Below are 24,333 nucleotides of genomic sequence, written 5' to 3'. Positions count from 1 at the left end.
TTAATCAGTTCATCTCGGCCTTTAATCGGAGCATCGGTTGCGGCTCTTGCTCGGGGGAATCGAGAACCAGCCGCACTGGCCTGCTGGCAGATAAGATCAGACTTCCCTGCCGCACACGTGCCGAGCTTATTTCTCAAACTTGGAACATTGGGATTCAGCATTCTTTTTAAAATAAATACATTTTAAAAAAGTTTACGTTATTTACAGATCTAGAGACACTTTTAAGCATGACAGAAATCACTTTTAGACCTTCAATCAAAGTGAGGAACGTGTGTATGATGTAGAAAAACATTTGTAAATGAGAATGCAAAAGTGCATGCTGTGTGTGTGTGTGTGTGTGTGTGTGTGTGTGTGAGAGAAAGAGAGAGAGAGAGAGAGAGAGACATGCACAGGCCCGTAAAATCCGACAGGATGACACACTGTTCCAAAGAAGTGTTGCTCTCTCATTTACCTGAGAAATCTACATTTGCTTCATTCACTGACTCACACACACACACACACTGTCTGTTATGAGCAGCACTTGACAGCTGGTGATGGAGGAAAAACTAATTTTGGTGTGAACATCCTCTCCATGAGGACAGCACCTTATTTTAAGGGGAAAAAAAAAATTACCCTCTCAACCTAAACATTAGCCAAGACATGTTTGGAATCTGATGCATCTGTTTCGTTTTGCACTGGCACGAAAATGCTAACAACTGCTCAAGCTAGCAAGGAAAGATGTAAAAACATACGGCTACCAGATTAGCGTCTCACAAACGACTCGTTAAATGATTCGTTCTAAAGGATTCATTCTAAACTCCTCCTTTCAGAGAGCATACTCTGCTCTGACTGGTCAGACGTCCCAGTCTGTCGTGATCGGTCTACCGCTGTCATCGAGCAGCCGGTGAAGACCAGAGGCGGGGCTTTTTTTTTTTTTTTTTTTTTTTTACAAACCTACGTAAGTTCGTACAGGAAGTAAAGTCTGGAATCGCTAACGACTCGATTCAGCTGTTCAGAATCGGTTCCTTCTTTTGGGAGTCGTTTGTCGTACGCTTTGATTTTTGGAACTTTGCAGACGTTTTTACGTTCACAAACGGCTCTATGACACGCCATATGAAAGGTCATGTTTGAAAAACCGTAACAGGTGCGCGTTAATACGTATGTTCTGGTACTGTATCCGTCTTGATCTGGTATATTAGTTCAGTGATCTGATTAAAAAAGGAAAGGGAACATGGCTTTAGGGTTGAGGGTGATTTGCATACGTTGTTCATATTTCCTTTGAAATTCCCAAGGAGACACACCCTGGTGGATTGAGACAAACTGGAATGTAGTATGATAGGAGCTTGGCAGGATAACAAGGACATCCAGATAAAAAGGGCAGCCAGGATGCACGTCTGAGCCGAAATCAGCTGGCAGTCCTCGGAAGCAGTTCATTTGAATTTTGGGTTTGCATGCGTATGCAACGTTTACTGTAATGCCCACTCTAGTAGTACTTTAGCATTGTCCATATAGGGATATTTCAGATGCAATCGAGCACAAAAGACGTAAAAGAGCAAGAGACGAGAGATAAAACGTATAAACTTCATTAAGCATAAACGAATTAACAGCTGACCTCCATTGTTAACGTGCAACCGTCAAACACGAAGCGTCCTCAGATCGATCGAAGACATCGTGGGGACCAAAACTCTGGTCCCTCGAGACGCTCGAAGATTTCATCCAGTGCGAATCCAGACGCGAGCGAGTAAAATAAAGGCGTATATAAACTCGAGGACTAGCGCGAACCCCTGAGGAATTTACTCATGCCGTCGTGCTACCGAGAACATCTGGTCCCCACAATTCCAGGAACACAAGCAACCATGTGTCTACTGATGCTCACATAAAAACCCTGAGCGTCTGAACTGATACGTGTAAAAGGCATTAAGATATAGGAATAAAAAATCGTTTCATTTTGTAGTTTTAAATAACGACTTCGTGAATAAGAATCAAGCGTGTACGTTTTTATATATTTAAGATTTTAAATAATAATAATAAAAAAAAGGGACCGTGTGGGACCCTTGCGTAGATTACCACCTGGGGTCCTTCGACGTTCCCAGCGGCATCGCAGGAAAATGCAAACAAGCCACGACAGTATATTCCAAAGAAGCTATGGTGATCAGGAAATGACAGTGCCACAAAATTACTCATGTTCCACGGAGTCCCGTAAACAAAAATAATTACCACGGAGCGAATCACCTCGCCAAATCCATCCTTTCTTTCCCTTGCATGTCCCACCAAAGCGACGCAATACTGTAAATCCCCAGTGTCAAACGCGCCGTATTAAGCACGTGTCATACACGCCGAAGCTTCTTGGGAAAAAGGTGGAGCACCGTAGATTGCAGATAAACATCCGCTAGAGGGTTTACACTTCTCTTGCCACCTTCCATACAGCCCACACGATCCATTTGTTGAATCATCTTCCAAAGAAACGATGGCCGAAGGCTATTGTTCAAAACCAAGCTAATAAAAATGTATGTCGCATGTATTAAAGCGCATGGTTTTGAAACGTGCCTAATTTGTTTTAAAGGCCTCATACAATAGATTTGCACACATCCGAGGTCAAAAACATGCTCATAATTTAAACTGCAGCGTTACCTTATGCCCCCCCCCCTCGTCTCACAAACGATTCGTTACATGATTCGTCCTAAACTCCTCCTTTCAGAGAGCATACTCTGCTCTGATTGGTCAGACGTCCCAGTCTGTCGTGATCGGTCTATCGCTGTCAGCGAGCAGCCGATGGAGACCAGAGGCGGGGATTTTTGTTACAAACCTATGTAGGTTCCTACAGGTAGTAAAGTCTGGAATCACTAACGATTCGATTCAGCTGTTCAGAATCGATTCCTTCTTTTGGGAGTCGTTTGTCGTGCGCTTTGATTTTTGGAACTTTGCAGACGTTTTTACGTTCACAGACGGCTCTATGACGCTTTATGAAAGGTCATGTTTGAAAAACCGTAACAGGTGCACGTTAATACGTTTGTTATTTTGCGTAGTGGTCTTGTGTTCTGTTGTGTGCTGGCTCAACATATCGGGCCACTCTATACAGTATATGAATATAGACGGGATGGTACAGTACTATTAATAGGTGCAATCGTGACATTCTTCTTTCTCTCTCGCTCTCAGCTCAGAGAAAGAGCAGCTTGCCGAGGAAGAAGATGATGAGTTGAAGGACGTTTTGGATCTTAGGAAGATTGCAGTGCAACTGCTGCAGCAGGAGCAACAGAACAGGTGGAACAACACACACACACACACACACACACACACACACACACACACATGTATGTGCATGCTAACACACACAGACTTACTCTAAAACCTCTGTCGCATTTTCCTTCTTTCATTACATCATTTCACTGTAAGTTTGTGGAGCCCCCAATCCCCCGCCTCGCCCCTGCACCTACAACCCTTTATCCACTGGCACTAGGCCGCTGCTGGATTATGAAGCCACTACCTTTGTGAGGTTCTAGCTTATGATTCTAAGCGATGTGGGAGCTTACTAATGTATAACATGAAAATAATAACCACCTTTGCACGTTTTACTTTTGACGTTTTGCTCCTGATGCAATCCTGAGCTCCGCTTTATTGTATATATGGAGTTTGTTGTTGTTGTTGTTCTCCAGTGTCCTCCCATATCCCCAAAAACATTCTGACAGTAGATGGATAAACTGATGCCCCAGGCCCTAACCCTGACATCACCTAATTACTGGTTACATACCATAGCAACGGCTTTTGTTTGTTTGTTTGTTTGTTTGTTTGTTTGTTTTATGCGCGCTGTGAGAACTTCGGACCTCTCTCGTCCATCCCGCTTCCTTTTGCTTACTAACACATGTTACGTGCTTTCCTGTTTTCTCTCCTCTGATCTTTTCTGCCACGTCTTCCTTTTCTCTCCTTTTCTCTTTTTCTGCCACATCTTCCCACCCCAACGCTGGGACATGCTCGGTCATCACGCGTTTCGTATAACCTCAGGAGGCGGTCCTTAATTTGTAGAGCAGAAAGCCTCATCCACCGGAGGAGAGCTGCGGGGAGAACGCACAGGTAGAGAGAGAGAGCGCATACGCATACACGTGTACATCTGTTTGCGTTTGGAGGTGGTGACCTGTGTGTGTGTGTGTGTGTGTGTGTGTGTGTGAGAGACGTCTCTATGAATCTGCGTATGTGTGCACACTCACATTTTTGGATGCTGGGTTGAGTGATGTTTATTTGTGCTAATGTGTCTTGTGTGTGTGTGTAGGCGTATTCACCCGAATACATGAATGAGCCTTTTGTGTTATTGCACATACCCATATACACGCATAGGGGAAAAACAAACACACAGACACACACACACACACACACACACACATACACCGAAATACCTACATATAAAGGGTGGGTCGGTGAGTGGCATGTGCATGGATGATTGGACAAGAAAGAAGAAAGCTTGCACACCCATACACACACACACACACACACACACGAATATCTATATACACAACTGTGGGTGATACATTCCCACAGACTAACCTCAGTTAGTAGAGTAACATCAACCTTTAATGAATCGTTAACAGGCAGTCCGAGTTTAAAATGAGATAATTTATGAAAGAATATTTGGCGAAGGAGCAGCAGTAATTATGGTTATTAAAAATACCGTGGGTGAAATGTCTGAAGTGCTATTGAAAGCTACTCATGGTGATGATACTCTTTCGTGTGCTGCGCCTCCACCGAGTGCGTTAACGTCCCCAAAATCAGAAAGCCCAGAACGTGTACCCAAACAGCACCGACAGCAGTGGTGTACAGTGATATGCGGTGTGCAGCTCGAGTGTCGGTGACTTGTGACTGACTCATTGTTATGAGAACAAAAGAACTTCAGTCACGTCGGTGTATCTGTTGTCGCTTACGCCCTGTTCGCGCCTGCTTCCAGCGTCCGTCTCGGATAATCCAGCCCGAAACGCTTAGAGGTTTACACCGGGCGTTTTTGAACACGCCCGTCTCCGGTGTCCTATTTCACGCTTGGTTACACGCAGCAGGAAGGGTGTCAGCGGGATTAATGCTGCCTTCGAGCTCTGCCGTGTTATAAGGCGAGAGCCGTTGAAAGGTGGGGCGGTGTCGTGAGTACTCAGAAACCTGTATTTTATTTCCACGAGCCTTGACTTCACCAGATGGGCATGGGCGTGTATCAATAAAAAAGTATTTCAGCCAAACGTGAAACGCGCAAAACCAGGAAATGAAGTAGGCCAAAAGTATGTGGATGCCTGCCCCAAACACGTTGGAAACACGCACTCGTTAATGTAGTGTTACGATTTCCTCTCAGTGGAAATAATCGGCCTGAAACCTGTTCCAGCATGACGACACCCCCTGTCCTTCACAAATGCGAGCTCCATGAAGAGTCCAGTGGCGTACTGTACACAGAGCCCTGACTTCAGCCACACCGCCACTGGAACGCCAACTTGGCGCCACACCTCCTTTCCCTGACATCAGCACTCAGCTTCTTGGGTTCTTGTGGCTGAATGTGGAAATCCCCACAGAAATTTCCCAAAATCTAAGAGTGGATGATGCAGCAAAGAAGGAACCGAGTCCATGTTAACGCCCATGGTTTCGGAACGGGAATGGTCGATGGACGGGTGTCCGCATACTTTTCATACCTAGACACACGCACGTGTCGGCCTCCACAAATGAGTCAGATCTGTGTTCGACATTAATAACAGATAACACGTTTAGTAACGCAGCTTTTTAACGTGCATGTATGCGTCTGCCTGTCGACCCAAATATATGACCGGGTCTTCTGTGTGTTTTCACGTAACCATAGACACGATTTTAAAAAATTAACAAATAAAACCTGTATAAGCATGTTAACACACACCCGAATACTATCTATAGGATGGGTGGGTCTGTGCTTGGAGAGTTTGACATAAAAGAAGCTGTAACACACACACACACACACACACACACACACACACATCTATTAACTATACACATTTGTGGCTGATACAGTTATACCAGATGATGAACAAATTATTCTTATTATATATATTTTGTATTACTGGGGAGCTTTTGTTGAGGCGCTCTGTGTATGTGTGTGTGTGTGTGTGTGTGTGTGTGTGTGTGTGTGTTCTTGCCCAGCAGATTTCTAAGTCATTCTGGAGGAAGCAGCAAACAGAGATCTCCCTCACAAACCGTTAGGAGGTACCCACACACACACACACACACACCCCTAGCTTTAATTTCCCAGCTACTTCGACAGGTAGCATTATCGTGCTGCTCTTTAAAAAGAACAAGCGCTATATTTAGTCTGATCTAGTCTGTAAGCTCTCCGCTGTCCTACAGACTCGTCGCCATTATGGAATTCGGAGAACCGCGTTGTACAAATAGCGAATACCGTTGTACAGTAGGTTCACCTGAGAAAATGTCCAATGAGGGTAGCTACAACGTGGGTATAAACGACAATCAGGAACTTCAGTTTCCTGGCAGCAGGGCTAGGTGTGGAACTTGCCAAAGAGCGTGCGTTTCTTAGTAATCGCTATGGGAAATCTGATACGAAAACACACGTAAAAACAACTTTTGTGCAACAATTGAGTGTCTGTTATATTACCAGATTTGGAGATTTGCGTGGTTTTGATCTGTAGACACACCCATTAACTTGCACCTAGATGCACTCATCCAGCACTGATCTTTCTGGTACTTTTCCTGCAGTGCGTCACTGGATGAGGGAAGCAGTTCATCCTCAGCAATGTGTGGACAGGTAGCAAACACACACACACACACACACACACACACACACACACACGCGCATGGATCCAGTTCATGGGCCTCACTGAGCAGCAGTGCTAGAACATAGAAAAGGTTCAAATTTTATACACAACATTTATGACTCTTGTACATACAATAACACTGTAATAATAATAATAATAATAGAGCTTAATAAATACCAACTGCATGCTCAAAACACACAGGTTTATTTAATACCAATTTCTTAAAATGAAAATGCAGACCTGACTTTAAACAAACGCGTCCTGGGGCAACGCCTCCTCTCGCGAGTGTGCCAAACGTGTGAGCGGAGTGAAGCAGACCGAAAATCTCGCTCTGCGTTCCGCTCCATTCATATTTCCATTCTAGACGAGTTTAGTTTCTATTAAAAATAAAATCATCTTAACGCTTTATCTTATAAACACATTTATGATAATAAATAAAATCCCCAGCGGCTGTATCGGGGTAAATTCACTTTGTCGTTGTCAAATGACATGCCTCGATTCACGAGGTTATCGTCTACGTAGAGGGCGCTGTTGTTTTTCGGTCGGGTTCGTAACGAAAGAGCTTTGTACGGGATGTTAACGTACGCGTAACGGAAACAAGGCCAGGATTCGTTCTCGTGTTGCCCGACGTTAGCGAGTTAAAAACCGTGTCCGAAAAGCTTACGGCAGCTTCGGCGAAACAAAACTCGGGCGAATACGTGCGATGTGAAACGGGTACGTTTACCAAATCTGCCGTCGGCGATGTTAGCAGCCACAGAGTTCTCTGTACCTGATTATTAGGCCTTTGGTTGATGCCGTAAGTCTTCACACGGAAACTTGTGTGTAATTACTCATATAATTGCTCGTATTTAAAAGCAATTAACACGGCTCAGCATCAGAGGCAGGAATGTGACATGTGACCGGCCCGACGACAGCTTAGTAATCACAAAGGAAGTCTGATAATACCGAAAATAAAATACGCAGAAAAGCACACAGCGCGCACCTTGGATTCGTTCCCGGTTTGTCCATTGCGCCTTTTAGATCAAAAACATTAGGCCATATATGAACGGTCTTACCCTGAGAACCAAAACGTTTCTAAATTAGCATCACATAACTGTTATTGAGGTGTAGTATTATTTATTTAATTAATTAATTAATTTTATGTTCGTTGCGACGTGTTTTCTCGTGTCTCCATTGCGCTAGCTGAGAGGACATGTGAGGACAACGGTTGAGGACAGTGATTGTAGTGGGCATGTTGTTATAGATCCAGACACTGAGAAAACCCTCTCACGCTCTGGTAAAAATTTGGCTGCGTGCCTTTTCTTTGCAGCTCTTACACGTTTATCGTATTTCCATGTTATCCGGAAACCGCGTGGCGTCGGATTTTTCCCGCTCGTCTTTCGTCTGCTCTTTACTTTCCCAGAAACTGATGTCACACACCAGTTCCTTCGCTCACATGTTCTCCTGTTTGATTCTTTTCTCCTTTTGTTTGTCTATGTGTCTTTTCTGAAGGATGCCGACCTCACCGATGAAGACGCCACGTTCTCTGAGGTCTCATTCTCATCATCATCATCATCATCATCATCGTTATAGTCGTTATTATTTTATTACAGTCATTAGTCAAAATCCCTTTTCATAACAGCATCACTGCATCATTTCAAATGGAATATGAGCACATGTCCATACAAGAGAACTGATTTCCCTGATGAACTGTCCAGCAGGACAGTTTTTTTTGTTTTGTTTTTTTTAAAAACCCCAAAAACGATTTCTTATGGAATAATTCTCTCTACCTGTAGTATAAAGCGTAACATTTTACAGTGTACCTATTTCATATTTGCTTACCATGGCAACCGCTTACTATGGCAACCACTGCTTGTGAAGGAGTGCGGGTGTCTGGAAGGTCATTGCGTCTTTTTTCACCCTCAGCCCTCGTTATCCTGCTCGTTCGACGGGAGTCTGAAGTCGGAGAACGGCGACAGCGAGCCCAAATGGCCCGAGCTTCCTCCCATCCTAAACCAGAATGAAGACCGGAGACGAAACAAATACCTGAGGAAGGACTACCTCAAGGTACACATTCGCAGATTCACACACACACGATGACGAGAACTGAGACCTACATAAAATTTCCAAAATATCAGACTTTTTCACTAATAGTAGTCCAAAAAAATCAAGAAGTAAATTCTATTTTTTTAAAAACAGCTTAAAACTGGCTTAAAAGTGAAACGCAGCTCAAACCGACCCACCTGTTTAGCTAGTATAAGCGATGGAGCCGAACGCAAGAACTTTTCATGTTCTACATTCATCCACCAGTTGATAAACAATGCTTCCAGCTGGTTAAAGGAAATGCAGATATAGTAGCTCATAGATACATTCCGACCAACACTGTCCCGGCACAAGCGCTCTTCAGGAGCGGTAGGTGTCGGCTCCTGCTCTCGTTCATTCATCGTCGCTGCTGAACGACTGTTGAAAAAATAACTGTGGACATGTCAGATGTTCTGAGTGCTGACGTACGTGTACCCAAGAGCCAAGCTAGGTGACACCATCTGAGAGTGTGTGGAGAGAAGGGGAGGGGAAAAAATATATAACTGAGAATAAAGAGAAAGCCGGCGGTTAGGTGTGGAGGAATTTGCTGCCATTATAATGGAAAGGGAAAAAAAAACAAACATCTGATATCTTTGACACACACATAATTTCCTAGCCAGTTCACTCAAAGTCGCATTGCTGACTGAATAATTCAGGGCTCAGAATTATAAAATAAAGTTTCCTTAACAAGATTTAAGACGTTTTTTGGTATTCTTTTGTTCAGTTCAAGACTTCAGGCGAACACACCTATGCAATTACCAGTCAAACGAATCCTTACATTCATATAGTACTTGGCAGAGCTGTTGCGAATAATCCTACAGGTTTGCCGGTGAAACTCCAAATTAACAGGGAGCTTAATTCGCCATGAAGGAACCCCTGCTTCCATGCTAGACCCCATTCGAGACGTAAACTGGACTACTGAGGTATACCAATCTGAGATCTAATGAAGTGGTGTAGGCTTCACACATCTACAGTACACAGTCGCTGTTCTATTTTATTTTATGTGCCAGTCGATTAGTGCTACAGAAATACTTTTGACTTATTTACTGACAAAGTGCAGAATGGATTACGCAACACTGCGTTTAACTGGTCTTGTGATGGTGGGAAAGCAGCGTTTGGGCTTTTCTCATCATCCGTACGGCAACAGCGGTAGAATTGCATCCAGATGGTACTGTCAACCTGGTGCACAGAAATGAAAGAAAAAGCACCTCGAGCGTGACATTACAGCGCCGTGCAGTTACATGTTTTTATCTTTAAACCACTGAGATCTCTCATAGACCGAGCAATTTTTAGCTACATCTATTTGCACAGACTACCATGTGCAGGATGTTTAAGTTTGAGATGTTTCATTATGGATTAGAGCCTGTTCTTGTTCGTCAAAAGAAAGGGAGCACCATGGGACGGAACAACAGACAATAACGATATAGACGAGTTTTACCTTGTGATAATCAATTCATCCAAAAGGAAGCTGCGGTGTTACACAGCTGTCTGGGGCTTGCTTGCTGCCCCCCCCATCCAAGTAGTAGCTATCATATGCATATAATCTCCAGGTTTACCAAGTTAAATACACTCTATGCATGATCGCATGTCTCGGCCAGCTCAGTTCCATCCGATTTAGCCTCATACGCTGTTATTTACAATAACCAGAAAGAACTATTACTAAAAATAGAACAGAGACTTGAGACTTGACTTGGACACCACCTGAGAGACTTCAGACTTGACTTGGACTCCACCTCAGAAACTTGAGACGTCAGAGACTTGAGACTTGACTTGGACTCCACCTCAGAGACTTGAGACTTGACTTGGACTCCACCTCAGAGACTTGAGACTTGACTTGGACTGCACCTCAGAGACTTGAGACTTGACTTGGACTCCACCTCAGAGACTTGAGACTTGACGTGGATGCCACCTCAGAGACTTGAGACTTGACCTGGGCTCCACCTCAGAGACTTGAGACTTGACTTGGATGCCACCTCAGAGACTTGAGACTTGACATGGACTCCACCTCAGAGACTTGAGACTTGACTTGGACTCCACCTCAGAGACTTGATTTGGACTCCACCTCAGAGACTGGAGACTTGACTTGGACTCCACCAACAGAAACTTGACTTGGACTCCACCTCAGAGACTTGGGACTTGACGTGGACGCCACCTCAGAGACTTGAGACTTGACCTGGGCTCCACCTCAGAGACTTGAGACTTGACTTGGATGCCACCTCAGAGACTTGAGACTTGACATGGACTCCACCTCAGAGACTTGAGACTTGACTTGGACTCCACCTCAGAGACTTGATTTGGACTCCACCTCAGAGACTGGAGACTTGACTTGGACTCCACCAACAGAGACTTGATTTGGACTCCACCTCAGAGACTTGAGACTTGGCTTGGACTCCACCTCAGAGACTTGAGACTTCAGAGACTTGAGACTTGACTTGGACTCCACCTCAGAGACTTGAGACTTGACTTGGATGCCACCTCAGAGATTTGAGACTTGACTTGGACTCCACCTCAGAGACTTGAGACTTGACTTGGACGCCACCTCAGAGATTTGAGACTTGACTTGGACTCCACCTCAGAGACTTGAGACTTGACGTGGACGCCACCTCAGAGACTTCAGACTTGACTTGGACTCCACCTCAGAGACTTGAGACTTGACGTGGACGCCACCTCAGAGACTTCAGACTTGACTTGGACTCCACCTCAGAGACTTGAGACTTGAATTAGACTCCACCTCAGAGACTTGAGACTTGACTTGGGCTCCACCTCAGAGACTTGAGACTTGACTTGGACTCCACCTCAGAGACTTGACTTGGACTCCACCTCAGAGACTTGAGACATGACTTGGACTCCACCTCAGAGACGTGAGACTTGACTTGGACTCCACCTCAGAGACTTGAGACTTGACTTGGACTCCACTAGACTAAAAGTTTTCAGTTTGCCAGGAGGTAACTGACAGTAATATGTTAATTATCACATCTTGATAATTGATTGGTTCTTGATCTAGTGACTGTGGGTGCCAAATTCTTTTAGGTACCACAGGCTGTGTAGTTGTCAATTAATGTCACTGTTATGTGGTGTTGTTTCATGGAAATATGACTAGAAGTTTTATTCTAAAAATAAGCCGACAGGAGCTTTCAACGCATCTATTATCTTGAATGTTTTTTACGAAAGTTCGTTTACAATTTGCTGTGCCAGCGACACGTTAAAAAAAAAAAAAAGATCATATCGCATGCCTGAGGCATATTCTTAATGCATCAAAAGGTAATGAGACGTGCACTCACATAAACACAGACTTTTTTTATTGAGACTGTTCCAAGCCCAAGGCCTGGTGCAGCACACCAAAACAAGCACTCCAATACGTTGCGGTACTCGTGCCAGTACTACTTCTGCACCTTCTATGTATGTGTAGATACACATACATACACCTTCAGCAGTATGTGTTTGTTTGTGCACGTGTGTGGCTTTGAGAGTGCATTATATGTCCCTTGGTGCAGCACTACCACCAACTTCATTACCAGTCCAACAGCAATAACAGCCAATGAGACGTCTTCTCAGGTCTCAGGATTGGTCGTTGGACATGACAAACAAATATGGCTTTTACACAGAGAATAACTTTGTCTTTTGTCTTCTTTTTCTGTGTCTGTAAGTCCTATGATGTGCAGATTGGCTGTGATTTTTAGTTTTCACTGTGGACTCTTCTGAAACCGATGTATTCAGTCTCCCGCTCTTCATTCACAATAGTAAACACAACAGACCAGAGGTCGGGAACCTTCTCAGTGGGCAGAGCCCTGAAAGCCAAAAAAAAAAGTTCTCGACCTAACAGACTGTAGGTTAGGTGCACTCAGCAGCTATGTAGTTTACAACTGATTTATGAGACCGGGAGATTACCCCTCCGTTCCGCGTTACCGCTCTGCTCCGCAGTGTCCAATGAAATTTGAGCTTGTTGTGCCACAACACGATTGGTTGGTGTATACATGACAAACGGGCATCGATTATGAATTATGGAATATTTTTAAATATGTAGGATTTATTTTTTTTAAATCAGATCGTCACACTAGTTTTCGCCGTCGAAAGAGCCACGTATAGATCACAAGCCGTAGGTTCCCAACCCCTGCGACAGACCATTCTCACGACACGTCGCCCTGAGAAACGAGAAATTTTAGCATAGATATAACATTACATAAAACCATAAAATATTTGGATGGGATCAGGTAACGTTTTACAGACAAATGTGTATTAATAAGCTTGGTTTTGAAATGGGACGTCCAACAAACATGCATAGGTTTACTTTTGGCCATAAGATGTATAGTCCATTGATTATTAAATAAAATATTAAATAAATAGTGCAGGATTTATATAAGGTGTTTAGGTGATAATTTCCCCTGTTACTAAAAATTGTAACCAGCAGATGAACTGATTCAATTTCGGAATAGATTCAATCAGGGTAAAGGTCAAATATCTGGAAAAAAAAAAAAAGGTTTTCTTCAATAGTGTCTTCATTGTTTGAATGATGTATTAAGGGTATTTGGGGCATACAAATTAGCAACAACAAGGGCTAGACTCGTCGGCAGTAGAGACATCCTCATTGACGCCAGTGGCATTATTAAGTTCTACTCCTTTTAATCCAAGCTCGGTTCACGTTGTAAATATTTCAAATAGTCTTCCAACTGGTTGACACAGGTCATGTCTGACCAGAATCAGACAATCTTTGTCCTCTGTACAACCTTCTGGTTTGATTCCATATCGCGTATCGGATTTTCAGATATGCATTGCTGTTAGATTCTGCAGCAGTGGCACCAACTGTAGATGGAACGCTGATTTGGAAGTCAGTATTCATGGCTGACATCACGCCGTTCCAACTCTTATCTCCACCTATATGTTCTGATTCATCAAACCCGGGTTTACCTACACCATCTTTTCATACAGAATTGTATTTATCGGTAGTCATCCTGATAGCCTTGTTCCTGATGCAGTAATCTGACTGGACCTTTAAGTCTGCAACAAGATCCGAGTTTTCTAATACTTCCAAACCAGTGGTGTAGTCCTTAAAAAAAACCAAAGCAGTGGTTTACTATTTCCCAGCTGAACGAGGTGGTCCTCGGAAAGCAATCCGACCCAGCGGACCACCGAAGCGATCTGTACAGTGATGCACGATGGGAGCCGTGTTATGTAAAAAGCGTGTTTGTTTCGCTAACGGCTCACAACACGAATAGGTTTAACTCGGACCAAAGGCGCGGTAAAAAGCCTCACTGGAATTCGACGGACGTTTTTCCGAACGATTTTCAAAAATGTCATTTACATTACATTACAAGGTGTTTAGCGAGCGTCTCATGGAGATGGACTTTTAATCGCTCTGAGAAAACTCGTACGCCTCCAAAGCAATCTCTAAAGATTCATGGCGTGGCCTTTTAATAATCTTAGTTTTCATTTTGGATGCATCTAATATTTTGTACCACAGTTCTCCTCAAGTATGTACTGAGGATGTAAGGTTTCTATTAGTCTCCTGAACAGTGCTGCTTCCACGAGTAGCAAATAAGCTACTTTGGTTGTTGTACGTGACACACGGATGACGCCTGTGCATGTGGATAGCCATCAAGGCAGAAAGATCGGATCTTTTAATGTGAACATTTTAATGTAACTAGACAGGTTTAACAATAACTAACTAGGCAGATAAATATATATTTTTTTAAAAATATATGATGTTGCAGCTAGTTTTATACTACATTTCAGATTTTTGGCTTAATTCCAGTGAGGTGCTGGGTTGAATTTGTAAATGATGAAAATGCTTATTCTGCCTTCTTGCTTTTTTTTTTTGTTGTTGTTGTTTTTTAGTACAAGTGCCAAAGTGCACGAAGAAACTCCACCGAGAACGATTCTGAGGTGAGATGATACGTATGTGGGTGTGTATTTTTATTTATTTATTTTTTTTATAAAATAAAAATGAAGGTGTTGTATGGAATTTAAAAACAGTTCAGCTAGTTACAAAGGGCCCGTTATCATGGGAGTTTACCCATAGTTCCTTCTTCAGAGTATCACCTGCATGACTGACAAACGTGCATTTCAGGACATTGGTCTTTTGAAAGCCTGCCGAGATCCAAACAATGCAGCTGATAACAAAACACCAGACACCGTGTACGTGGAAACAGCCCACGCTCAGAACCACGTTCAAATGAAAACAACATGGTTGACGGGATTTAACTGAAAAACATTACCAAGTTTCATGTTTCTCACTGTGTGAAGGCGAATACACAAAATGGGTAGGAAAAAAAAACAACACCACAAAAACACGCCGTCTATACAGTAATAACAACCCATTCTGAAGTCTTTTCATGCGAATTCCAGTTTATTAATGTTACAACTTTAACCTCTGACTGCCTTCCAGACATGTTCAATAAAGATCTTCTTACAGAAAACCTCACCATGTCAACTACGCTCTTTTAACTTCAAGGCCCTGCAAAACAACGTGGAAACGATAACGTATCAGAACGAGCACATTAATGCAAACCTGTGATGTGCCATTGTGTAGTAGCTAGAACTGCCAGCAGGGCCGCGACACCTTCTGACCAATCCGCATTGAGATTTTAAAACCATAGTCAACAAATTTCCAAAAAGCGAGGACTTCACTGTCTTCACCGGATTTATTCGTCATTCGATGGAGGTCTGACAGACAGCACGGGGACAAGAAAACAGATATGCCTCCTGTCGATTTTGTCGTAATATCGCTCAGAATTGTTTGACGTGTTCTGTCGCGATGACATAAAGTGCGATTCCTCACGTTGAGACCCTCGGCAGCGAATTTCTGCGTCACATTTTAAAGCGCGACGTGTTTCGGTGTTAAACGTGTGAATTGTAATGTTTGGTCTTTATGGAAATGTTTTGTTTTTTGACATGCAGTGTGTGTTTGTTTAGCTGTATGGACAGGGTGGATGAATTTTATGTGAAAGTTTGGAATGCTTTTCTTGTTGCAGGAAGGATTGCATTCCACAGATTTCAGCACAACACTGACTGTCTTTGGCTTGAAGCCGAGATCAGGTACATTCTGTCTGTCTTTGTGTGTTTGGGTGTGAGACTTTGAATTCAATTCAATTCAGTTTTTTTTGTATAGCACTTTTTACAATAGACATTGTCTCAAAGCAGCTTTACAGAAATATCAACACGGTATACAGATATTAAAGGTGCGAATTTATCCCAACTGAGCAAGCCACTGAGTGGCGACGGTGGCAAGGAAAAACTCCCTAAGATGTTTTAAGAGGAAGAAACCTTGAGAGGAACCCAACTCAGAAGGGAACCCATCCTCATCTGGGTAACAACAGACAATGTGAAAAAGTTCATTATTGACTTATATGAAGTCTGTATGGCCTTAGGAGCAGCCGTAGTCCCAGCAGTCTGGAATTGGAGAAGATTTGAGCTCCATCCAGAGGCAGAAAGGATCTGGGATCTCTAGCATCTCCGTAAAATCATGTGTGGCTCGGCAGAAGGAGGGAAAAGATTATTAGGACTGGGAACTTTGACTGTCAGTCTGTACACCAATCTGCCTCAGGGTTTCATAGTCTCTTCAGGGATGTGGAACATGCTGTAATGATTGATTTTCAGTGTCTTTGCGCCAGTTGGCATGCTCCAAAATCAGTTAAGCATAATATTTTTTATTTGTTTTAACTGACAAGGTTCGATAGTGTCTTTGAATTTATACCCGGTATAAATTTGCAGTGTTACGGTTCTCATTTATCCAGTTTATCGATAATTAACGAGTATTTTACGTAAACAAATAATGGTCTGTTCATTGTTTCAACTCGGAAAATAGAGATTATCAAATAGAGATTAAAAAAAAAAAAAGATATGTAAGGCGAGTGAAATTAGTCTGGTAGATGTAGAGCTCCAGCAACCAAGCAGAGAGTTGGCATGAAATAAGAATATAATAAGAAATGTTAAAAAATTGAAAAACAAGAGAGTGTTGCGTAATATAAACTAAATAGTAGAAGTAGATATTGAGCTGTACATACAAAAATATGTGGACACAAGTAAGTGTGCGTTTCACACTCGTATGTGCGTTTTGAACAGCTCCATTCCAGAGTTATTCCCCCGTTACTGTTATAATAACCTCCACTCTTCTTGGAAGGCTTTCCGTTAGATTTTGGGGCGTGACTATGGGGATTAGTGCTCATTCAGCACTAAGAGCACTGGGCACTGATGTCGAGCGAGGAGGCCTGGAGTGCAGTCAGCATTATAATTCATCCCGAAGGTCCAGATAAAAAAGGGGAGGGGGGATGGGGGACATCACTGTCCTTGCGAAATCGGACAATTGTATTATTTTTAATACTTTTAGTGAAAATAACACAAAACCTGCTTCGCCTCCAACGTGAAATCTAGCTGTTGCGTGCCATTTAGCTTGGTGAAAGGAAAATCATGATTGCTGATGGATACTGATGTTTCCAACTTGTGTGGACTAGTGTGGGCAATTTATCTGAAAGTGAAGTGAAGGCTTTCATATATATATATATATATATATATATATATATATATATACACACACAGATATATATATATATATATATATATATATATATATATATATATATATATATATATATATACAGATATATAGAAAACTCACTATTGGTTATAAGTGGTCGACCGAAACATCAGCACTGCTCTCATGATGACCTTGTGGAAGAAAACATCTTCTTTGGCACTGTGCCATTTGTTTAGCGAAGCTATGGTTCAGAGGTTAGCTGTTGTATTGTTCATAATCAACCTCTCATCATATTTTGGGAATTCTAGGGAACACGTTACACAAAGTAGAACTTCCCATCGTAGATGATGGTTTCCTGTTTTGATATTGTTCAAACATCAGTGTGCATCAGCATTATTTTTCTTCTTCTTCATGGCAGAACTAATCTCTTCTGCCAGTTATTAAGCCCTGAGCAAGCTTGATCACGTGTCTGAGAGCAGGAAAAGCAGAAAGGTGTGCAGGACAGATCAGATCAGTCTATACAGGATTTCACACAGTTTTTTGTTGTTGGTTTTTTTTTTTCCGGCTTTTGTGTGAGTGTGTGTAAAACTACTTGAATTGATTGAATTGCAATCGCAATAGATAAATGTGACCTTTTACCCGTACTCATGTTTCACATACATGAATCGAAGAGGGCTTTGGCGGAATACTGTACGCGTTGCCATGACGTTACGCGACGCGTCCCGGCCGATCTGCAGAAAAGCCATGGTCATTTTGAAAAAATCGCAAGTTCCTCCGAATATTGCCGAGTTTGCATGATTTTTTTTGCATTCGTTTCCACGATCACGAGGTCCTGGAGGGACGGTCGGAGGTACCGCGGTATTCGTGTAGAACGCAGTACGGAGATACGGTCATTCCTGTGGAACTGATCTGTTCACGAGTGTTATGTCAATTCATGCGCATTGTTTCCAAGTACAAGCTCTGCATAGTAACAAAACACTAACGAAACATTTCCAGGAATAAATCGTTTTTTACAGACATGCACCGCCTCTAGTGGTGTGTGCTATTAAAAAAAAAAAGTGCGTACATTCATACAAATCATAAAATCATGCCTGGAGGAGTTTATGTCCTCATCAGGCAGATATTCTATATTCATACAGGTATGTTTATTTTTCATATACACCCATCAGCCATAAAAACATTAAAACCACTGAGAGGTGACGTGAATAATAGTAATTATCTCGTTACAGTGGCACCTGTCATGGGGTGGGATATACATACATATATATATATATATATATATATATATATATATATATATATATATATATATATATATATATATATACATATATATATATATATATATATATATATATATATATATATATATATATATATATATTAGGCAGCAAGTGAACAGTCAGTTCTCGAATTTGACGTGTTGGAAGCAGGAAAAATGGGCAAGCGTAAGGATTTGAGCGACTTTGACAAGGGCTAAATTGTGATGGCCGGACGCCTGGGTCAGAGCATGTACAAAAACGCATGTACAGAACGGCCCGACCCATGCTGACCCCTCTCCACAGAGGAAAGCGCCTACAATAGGCACGTGAGCATCCGAACTGGGCCGTGGAGCAATGGAAGAAGGGTGTGTACACGGTACTGATGTACACAGTACTGTATTAGGCAGGTGGTTTTAATGTTATGGCTGTGTGTCCAACCAATAGGTTATAACTAGATTCCTCATTATATATTCATGTAAGCTTGTTTTACTGATATTTAGTAGATTTTGATGACTGAATGATATTAATAGCGATTGACTTTTTTGTTTCAGCCTTTTCCCGCAGCAGTAGCCGTCAGGAGTATGGCTCGACAGACCCCAGCTTCACAATGAGGAGAAAGATGGAGCATCTCAGAGAGGAAATGGAGCAGATACAGCTCTTGCGGCAGGTCAGCATTCCAAACATCGTGCCCTGACGGCCTGGTTCAACCGCATAGTTTCGTGCAAAAAAATGCCATCTAGTCACTCTATACGCCAGGTCACACTGGAGAATCTGCTTTGAGCTGTTTCAGTGTTCATCATACAAACTATGAAGTAAGAGCTGGAGAGCTTTAGCTGGTGAATCATCTCCTGAATAACACAAGAGTCAGCAGATGAAAGTTGACAGGAAGTTCTCTTACATGGCGTAAATGGATATGATGAACACGGCAGGACGGCTCCGGCCCCGACAGAGCTGCGATATATGATCTCTAATACGTGTACGTGCGAACCAAGGAAGGGAACTCGGCTGGGATTTGTATTGGAACTTGTCAGTAGTAGGGAGGAAAAAAAAGACAAAGTTATCGGGTTTTAGTTTTCTTTAGATTTTCATTTCCATTAAAAATTTTTTTCTACGTTTCATCATTCAAATGCAGCGTAAACGTTCGCCATTTGCGTTCACCTTTCCTCCAGGTTCTTTTAAACGTAGTCACTCTTTCCCCATTTCTCCAAAATGCTCTGGGTAATTTAAAAACAAAAAACAAACAAAAAAAAACCTTTTGTTTTGTTTTGTATTATAATGTCTTGTAGCACAGTTAAAATTAATAACCATCGAAGTGCATGTGCAGAAGTAGACTATTCAGTTACGAACATATTGGCAGCATTCACAGGTATAAATGAGCATTTTCTCCTGGATAGTATTTGGCTCCACTGGCATGCTTAGACAACCAGGCAATGTAAAATATATACAAACGATAATGGTCTGAAATTGCATTGCAGTATGTTTAAGAGTTCCAGGATAGGACCTTTTGAATGTGTCGCTCTGGTAACACGCGGTGAGTATTCATATGAGTTGCTGGTGTTTGGTCTGTTTCACACTGGACGCATAAGCAGAGCAGACACAGACTGTTGATATTTTTTCGGGTGTCCTTGTTAACTTCAATAGTTGCGTTAGTCACAAGGAATAATCTGCCAAAGCAATACTGGCTCTGTAACAAAGCTTTTGTTGAAGTATTACTGTGGAAATTCAGTAAATAGAAGGCAGGCGTGTTGAAAGCATGCCTGTGCAATACAGCTGCCTGTTTATGGTGGCATGCATGTGAACATATCTCCATAATGACATGCAGTTAAGAAGCTGTTCAGGTATGCGTGTATAATCCCTGCACCCTACGACCTGTCCGTATACATTATCTTGTGCTACTTTCAGGCTGTGTTCTTCGTAGGAAGCGTGCCGTGCGTCGTTCGGGTCATTCGGCTTCGTATTGTTGCATTGAGTCTATGTATAGACTAGACATAAAACGCTGTATATACTATACAGGACTACCAGGACTAATTTCCAGCACTTATCTCACTGAGATTTTTATTTATTTCATTTCTTTTTGGCGTTCATTTTTAAATGACTATAGGGAGTCATTGAAGTGCTTTAATGACAGCGCAATCTGTTTCTATCTGTTCTGATAACCACTTATCAGACATCAAGTGACAGCTGAACCAGCTACCTAGCAACTCATCGATTAGAGTCTGGCAATGGTCATGGTCGGACCGAGACCAGCCTTATGACTGCAAATAAATAATATTGCTTTGTACTACTATATACTTCATACTACTCGGTATTTCCTCACTAGACCAGTAACATCTACAGTTTGATAAAATTCACCCAGAGCTGAAACTTCTGCTTAAAATCTGCACCCAAAATCTGAGGTAATTAAGTCAACGTGGACACATCATCTTGTGCGACTTAATCATGTTGTAGATTAATGGAACCACCCTGTTTTGACACATAAAAGGCTTAATGATGTCGGCGTGAACGTGTTTCTGCTTGTGGTTTCGCAGAACCTGGAGTCAAGGTTGAAGGTTTTGTTGCCCGATGACGTGGGTGCTGCTTTAATGGATGGCGTTGTGTTGTGCCATCTGGCCAATCACATTCGACCTCGGTCCGTGGCCAGCATTCACGTACCCTCACCAGCAGTGGTAAGTCCTCCCACTTTTCACTTAAACCCACTTATACATTGCGGCACAGTACGCAAAAGTTTCCTGATTTGTCCGGGCAAAGAGCTTGAAGCCGTGAAGAAGCGAATCCAGTTGATGCCAGTCATGTGACATATTTCTTATCAAAACAAATCCAAACATTGAGCATGTTTTTTTAAGCTCGAAATCAAAGTATTTTTAGATCGTATTGCTTTTCTCTTCGACTTTATTTACACGCGTGACCTTGAAGTAATCCAAAAGTCATCCGATTACATTACTTTCGTCTTGTGATACTCGGATTGCGTTACCGATGACATTTTTTTGATGAAGTAATTTGTAACTGTAATGGAATGATTTATTATAATTTTTTTAGTAACCCCCACCCCACCCTTCCAAGGAATGATGGGTGTTAGTGATAAACAGTAAGAGAGTAAGAGAGCCGTGATTTTATTTGGCATCCCTCTACCTTTTCGTTAAATATATATTAAATCACACGGTCATGGATGAAGGACAACTAATTGAATGCTATAAAATATTTACCAGAGCAACTGGCCTGAGCATGTCTGTGTTTTTAGACACCCAAAAAAAAAACAATCCATTAGAAACCTGAAGACTCTCATTCCTACTTAAAGTAAAATACTTTCCAGATAAAGATTTACTCACAGCTATAGTGATTTAAACACATCTCCAGGGAGGATGAAGACATCCTTCAAAAAGCAAGGAAATATGTGCGTGTGTGTGTGTTTGTGTGTGTGTATATATATATATATATATATATATATATATATATATATATATATATTATTTTGTACTTACGTTTGATCTTTCATTTCATTTTGGATTCTGCTAGACCTTGTTTCGTTCGAGTTGTTTTTTTCCGCCCCGTCACTGGCTTGAACCGTGATAAAACATGATCAGTAATAAAGGAATAAAATGTACAGGATGTTACTCAGATGGCTTAAAGTGCACGTCGGGTGTCCCCTCCACAGCCGAAGCTGAGCATGGCGAAGTGCCGGCGGAATGTTGAGAATTTTCTGGACGCGTGCAAGAAACTCGGAGTGCCCCAGGTAAGCGTTAACTTTTCCACCTTGTCTCGCTCACGCTCGCTTTCGGTAAGTGCTTTATGCTAATCAGGGTAGGGTGTGAGGTCTGGACACACCCTGGATAATAGTCGATCTCAAAGCAATATGCATACTCACATTCACAGCTAGGAGCAATTTACCTTACCAATCCACCTACTGGCATGTTTTTGGGAGGTGTGAGCCTGCTGCAACATTAAAACTGAAAGTGTGCACTTTTTATAGCTCGTATTTATTATTTAATTTGAACTCCAATATATTGTGGTAGATACCTAAAATCACAACTTTTTCACTTTCTAAATTATGGACCTGCCAGCATGCATGACTGTGCGTGTTTAAGTATTAATATTATTATTATTATTATTATTATTATTATTATTATTATAAAAGATAAAGTATTGGTGGATTGTTCAAAAATCCAAGAACAAGGGCTTCAACTCTACTGTTTTGTCCTGCAGGACAAGTTGTGTTTGCCTCATCACATCCTGGAGGAACGAGGTTTGGTGAAAGTCGGCATTACCGTCCAAGCCTTGTTGGATTTGTCGTCGTCCAAGCCAACTCAGACATCCACCATGTAGCACTCAATCTGGGACAAAGTTCCCGAAAAGACAACAATGAAAAAAAAAAATCCAGGACAACCAGACATTCCCTAGCATCGTCCATCCTGCCTTATGGCCCTCTGCTCTGAGCACTCTGCTCTACCTTCTCTTTTAGCCTCTGAACTTCAGAGCTTTCTCTGAGCAGACTTAACGACTCCTGCTAGAAGCAACAACAAAAAGGTCTGCAACCTTCTAGCCTTAGTCCAATGCCACACGAGCTACTGAGAGACCGGTGAGAACAAGAGCGAGGGACTGAGAGATAATGAGAGTAGTGCGTCTAGAATATTATCCGTTGAAGTAGAGGACGACTGGACCTCATCAAGGGTAGTGCCGCCCCACCCACCGCCCCTCTGTCTATCTCTATTCAGTTCTGTACAAATGTTACACAAATCAGCAAAAGGAAACAAGATTTATTTGTGTTTGTCGACAGTTAAATGCTAATCTAGCTAGCCAACACCACGTTCCAAACGCTGTGCGACGCTGCCAGCGTACTATTTCAACAGTAGAGCAAGTGGTGGTGAGTTTTAGATTTTACCTGTATGAAAACTGGCTGCATCGCCATTATTTATTTGAAAACGTTACCGCTCATTCTCATATTCTTCTTTAACTTCGCGACCCCCAACAAACGGCAGACGTCATGATATTCCGATGTTCTCAAAGGCGAACGGAAGCTTCTTCTCTTTCCCAACCTCTCACTGTCTCTCTTCCCTCTATTCCCGTCCACGTTCACCCCATTCTCCGCTACACCAGGAAGCCCACACGGACACACGCCTGGAAGAATTCCCACAGCGGATTGGCTGATATGGAGCACCGGGCGGACTTTCACACCCGAACGGAATGCCCTCCTCCTGCATGACGCCGCTAAATCCACTCAATTAGAGAAGTCCAGTAATTTGTGCGTTTGGAAGAATTCCGTGTACACGTGTAAGAAAGAATTTGAAAGTTGTAGATAGAAGAAGAACGCGTGGAGCGCACAGAAGATATTGAGGATGGATCAACAAACACTTGAAACGAGGCACAACTGGATAAACTTTTTTTTTTTTTTTTCTTTTTAATCGGGTAAATGATGTGAACTGCTTATTTTTATTCTTTTTATTTATTGTTAGTTGAAATAGATCTATGCCCTGGATCGTGGTTTTAATGTTCAATGATTTCTACGTACACAAGTATGCACGCACTCACACATACACAACGCAGGAACCTTCAAGATCATAATCCTTCGAGCGGGAACTGCGGTTCAAATCAAGCGCAGTACAATTGAATGCATCTCGTGTGCTTGTGAGAGACAGTGCACTAGCTTAACGAAAGACATGTGAAACAAATCACAGCGTGACCGGAATCTCACCTTTCTAAGCTGTTCCTCTCAGTTTTTCACGACTTTATCATTTTCTTTTCACCTGATTATTGATATTATGTCCGCTCGGTTTCGTTTTCTTGGATCTTTGTGCTACTGTCCTGT

The 24,333-nt window shown here is 42.2% G+C and overlaps 1 protein-coding gene across 3 annotated transcripts in view; it reads left to right on the top strand.

Moving 5' to 3' along the window:
- lrch2 (leucine-rich repeats and calponin homology (CH) domain containing 2) overlaps positions 1-24,023 on the top strand; it is a 44,155-nt gene extending 20,132 nt beyond the window's left edge. Inside the window, exons 11-21 of one of the 3 annotated variants that reach the window (XM_053617848.1) lie at positions 3,136-3,240; positions 6,115-6,174; positions 6,682-6,730; positions 8,232-8,270; positions 8,646-8,786; positions 14,634-14,681; positions 15,770-15,833; positions 19,085-19,200; positions 21,062-21,199; positions 22,186-22,263; positions 22,734-24,023. In XM_053617848.1, coding sequence (XP_053473823.1) covers positions 3,136-3,240; positions 6,115-6,174; positions 6,682-6,730; positions 8,232-8,270; positions 8,646-8,786; positions 14,634-14,681; positions 15,770-15,833; positions 19,085-19,200; positions 21,062-21,199; positions 22,186-22,263; positions 22,734-22,853 — 958 coding nt within the window. In that variant the 3' untranslated portion in view covers positions 22,854-24,023. Of the gene's footprint in view, positions 1-3,135; positions 3,241-6,111; positions 6,175-6,681; positions 6,731-8,231; positions 8,271-8,645; positions 8,787-14,633; positions 14,682-15,769; positions 15,834-19,084; positions 19,201-21,061; positions 21,200-22,185; positions 22,264-22,733 lie in introns of all 3 variants that reach the window. The other 2 variants (XM_053617847.1, XM_053617849.1) reach the window with 2 other exon arrangements.
- The last annotated feature ends 310 nt before the right edge of the window (positions 24,024-24,333 follow it).

The sequence above is a fragment of the Ictalurus furcatus genome, chromosome 28 (assembly GCF_023375685.1).
Source record: "Ictalurus furcatus strain D&B chromosome 28, Billie_1.0, whole genome shotgun sequence".
NCBI lineage: Eukaryota > Metazoa > Chordata > Actinopteri > Siluriformes > Ictaluridae > Ictalurus > Ictalurus furcatus.
This window is presented reverse-complemented; position numbering and strand designations above follow the sequence as displayed.